The following is a 2533-nucleotide window of genomic DNA, read 5'->3' as shown; positions in this document are numbered from 1 at the left end:
CACATCGCTGGTGTGGCCCTCCAGCACCTCACAGGAGGCACTGTCCGCGGTGTACCGCATGGCGCCCGTCCCGTCGTCCGCAGCATGCCACACCCGGATCGTGTCGTCCCACGACCACGAGACCAGGACAGGCAGCTGGCCATCCGCACTCGGCAGCGCAATCACACCCTGTACCATGCTAGTGTGGCCCTCCAGCACCTCCACGCGTTCACCAGTTTGCACGTCAAGTACGTCCACATTATCCTTACATCCACCAGCAACCAGTGAGCCACCGATGTTGATGACATTGGCATACTTGCCATCAAAGCGAAAGCGCTCAGCACCACGATGCGCGACAGGGTCCACGGCTCTCGATGGAATGAGAGCCTTAGACGAAGCATCTTCGCGCACAGCAGCAACCAGGTCCTTCACGGCTTTGGACGCGTTGTCATAGGCAAGTCGGGCGACAAGCTCGGTCTCGATGTGCGACGTACCGCTCTCAATGATCTCGCGTGAGAGCGACAGCGCACGCTCGACCTCGTCAACGTCTTTGGCTCCTTCACAGCCGAGGCGCACAACACAACGCAGATCATTGAGGAGGCCACCAAGCGAGTCGTCTGCGCGGGCTTTCATCCACGGCCAGGAGAGAGCAACGGCAACGGCAGCATGGTTCGCTCCGGCTGCAATCAGGTGCGAAATACCGCGGGTGACGATCCAATCGGAGGCAGTGCCAGAGGTCATGGTCTCCTTAGCGGACTCTGGCGTGGCACCAGGCGGAGGCACCCCGGCGACAACGGCGAGGTGACGGGCAGGAAGGGAAGGGATGTCGTCAAAGCACACCTCAAGCCGATGGCGAATGTACTCGAGGTGCAGATCGTGCAGCTCGACTACGGTTATGGCGCCGCCATCCGTGGCAACGACGCGCAGGAGAGAGGCATCGGCAAGGGCATCGAGGGCCGCAGCAAAGTCAATATCGTCTTTTGGGACTGTGGCGCGGAAGTTGGCGACGTCGATGGGCGCGTCTGATGGAAAGACGCCGAGCATGGCGTAAATGGCGAGTGCCATCGGACGGTCGAGGTCGTCGATGCTGCGGAGGGTCCATGTGATGATATCAAAGATGTGGGCGTACTTGGCGTCGGTGCCGCCTTCTGACTTGCGGTGCTTGTGGAAAGCACGTTTGGAGGCCGAATCAAAGTTGGCAACAGCGGTGTCAAGTGCAGCCTCGCCAGAAATGGACGAGCCAAGGACGGCGAGGGCGAGGGCATGGCCATGGCAAAAGGTCGCGAGGGAGACGATGCGGGGATCGTTGAGAGCGAGGGCAGTTGCCCACTCAGGTGAGCCCTTGGCGAGGTAGTTGCGAAGGACAACAGCAGCGTCGTCCGGGCCAAAGGTGCCAAGCTTGATGGAGGAGGCGGTGTTGGTAGCAACAGCGGCGTTACGCGAGGTGACGAGGACGGCATGCGGGGCTGCGATGTGGTTGGTGAAGACGGAGGCCTGGCGGGTGGTCCAAACATCATCGAGGATGAGCAGGATGCGAGTCCTGGCATTGGCGAGGGCCCGGGTTTTGGCAGCAAGAATGGGTTGGAGGTCATCGAGGTTGGCCTTAGTATCGACTGTGCAGCTCAGACCCTGCTTGAGAAAGTAAGACATGCGGCTGGCAAGAGCTGGGTTGGACGTATTGTCCTCACCAAGTGAGAGCCAGAAGACGGAGAAGGCGGAGATGATGGCGGGATGGATGGCGACATCGGCAGCGAGTGACGACTTGCCGACGCCACCGAGCCCGTTGACACCAACGACTGAGACGTTGTTCGCACCGAGAAGCGCGTCAATGACCGCAGCGCGAGTGTCAGGGAGCGGGTGGTACTCGGGTGGATTGAGTGGCGGCGGCATGCGGGAAGGTAGCTGCATCGTGCGGGCAAGGATGGCGAGGGAGCGCTGAGCAATGTCAACTAGGGCGGCACCCTGGGAGATGCGGCGGGCGTCGTAAGTGGCGAGACCCCAGTCCATGAGGCGGTAGACCGTGCGGACGTGATGGGCCTTGCGATCGTGCGTGAGAAGATGATGGCGCCAAGTGTCGTACTGGTGCTTCTTGTCACCCGAAGTGAAGAAGGTGTCCATCAAGGTGACAAGCGGATGCGGATGGGTGTGGGTGTCAAGATTGTGGCGAGCGAGGAAGGCAGTTTCAACCAGCGCGCGATAACTGTCAGTGCCCTGGGCACGGACATTGGCTGCAGCGAGATCGACATCGAAGCGGGCACGGGACTCGTCGTCGGCGGGCCGGACTGCGGCACTGTGCAGTCGGCCAAGCTCAGCAAGCGAGAGGTCGCTGTCGATGAAGACCGGGAAGACGGCATTGCGGCCGTTGGCAGCGCCCTCAAGCGCTGCGTCGGCTTCGGCGATGGCGTAGCGCGTGACGACAAAGTACTTGGTGACGAGGACAAGAACAAGCCGGGAACGAGCGACGATGGCGGCACAGTCGTCTGGATGGGCGCAGCGGATGCCGTCAAGCGACTCGACGTCGACGAAGACACGGAGCATTGGATAGCGGGCGAGG

At 61.4% G+C, this 2533-nt stretch overlaps 1 protein-coding gene across 2 annotated transcripts in view; it reads right to left on the bottom strand.

Annotated features, from left to right (window-relative positions):
- AMSG_10955 overlaps window positions 1–2517 on the bottom strand; it is a gene marked incomplete at both ends in the record, with an annotated part of 4843 nt that extends 2326 nt beyond the window's left edge. For both annotated transcript variants that reach the window (XM_013897582.1, XM_013897581.1), the window contains one exon: window positions 56–2517. In XM_013897582.1, the coding sequence (XP_013753036.1) occupies window positions 56–2517 (2462 nt within the window). The remainder of the gene's footprint in view (window positions 1–55) is intronic.
- Between the last annotated feature and the right edge of the window lie 16 nt (window positions 2518–2533).

The sequence above is a fragment of the Thecamonas trahens genome (genome assembly GCF_000142905.1).
Source record: "Thecamonas trahens ATCC 50062 unplaced genomic scaffold supercont1.67, whole genome shotgun sequence".
NCBI lineage: Eukaryota > Apusomonadida > Apusomonadidae > Thecamonas > Thecamonas trahens.
Note: the sequence above shows the minus strand (reverse complement) of the source record. Positions and strands in the feature narration are given on the sequence as shown.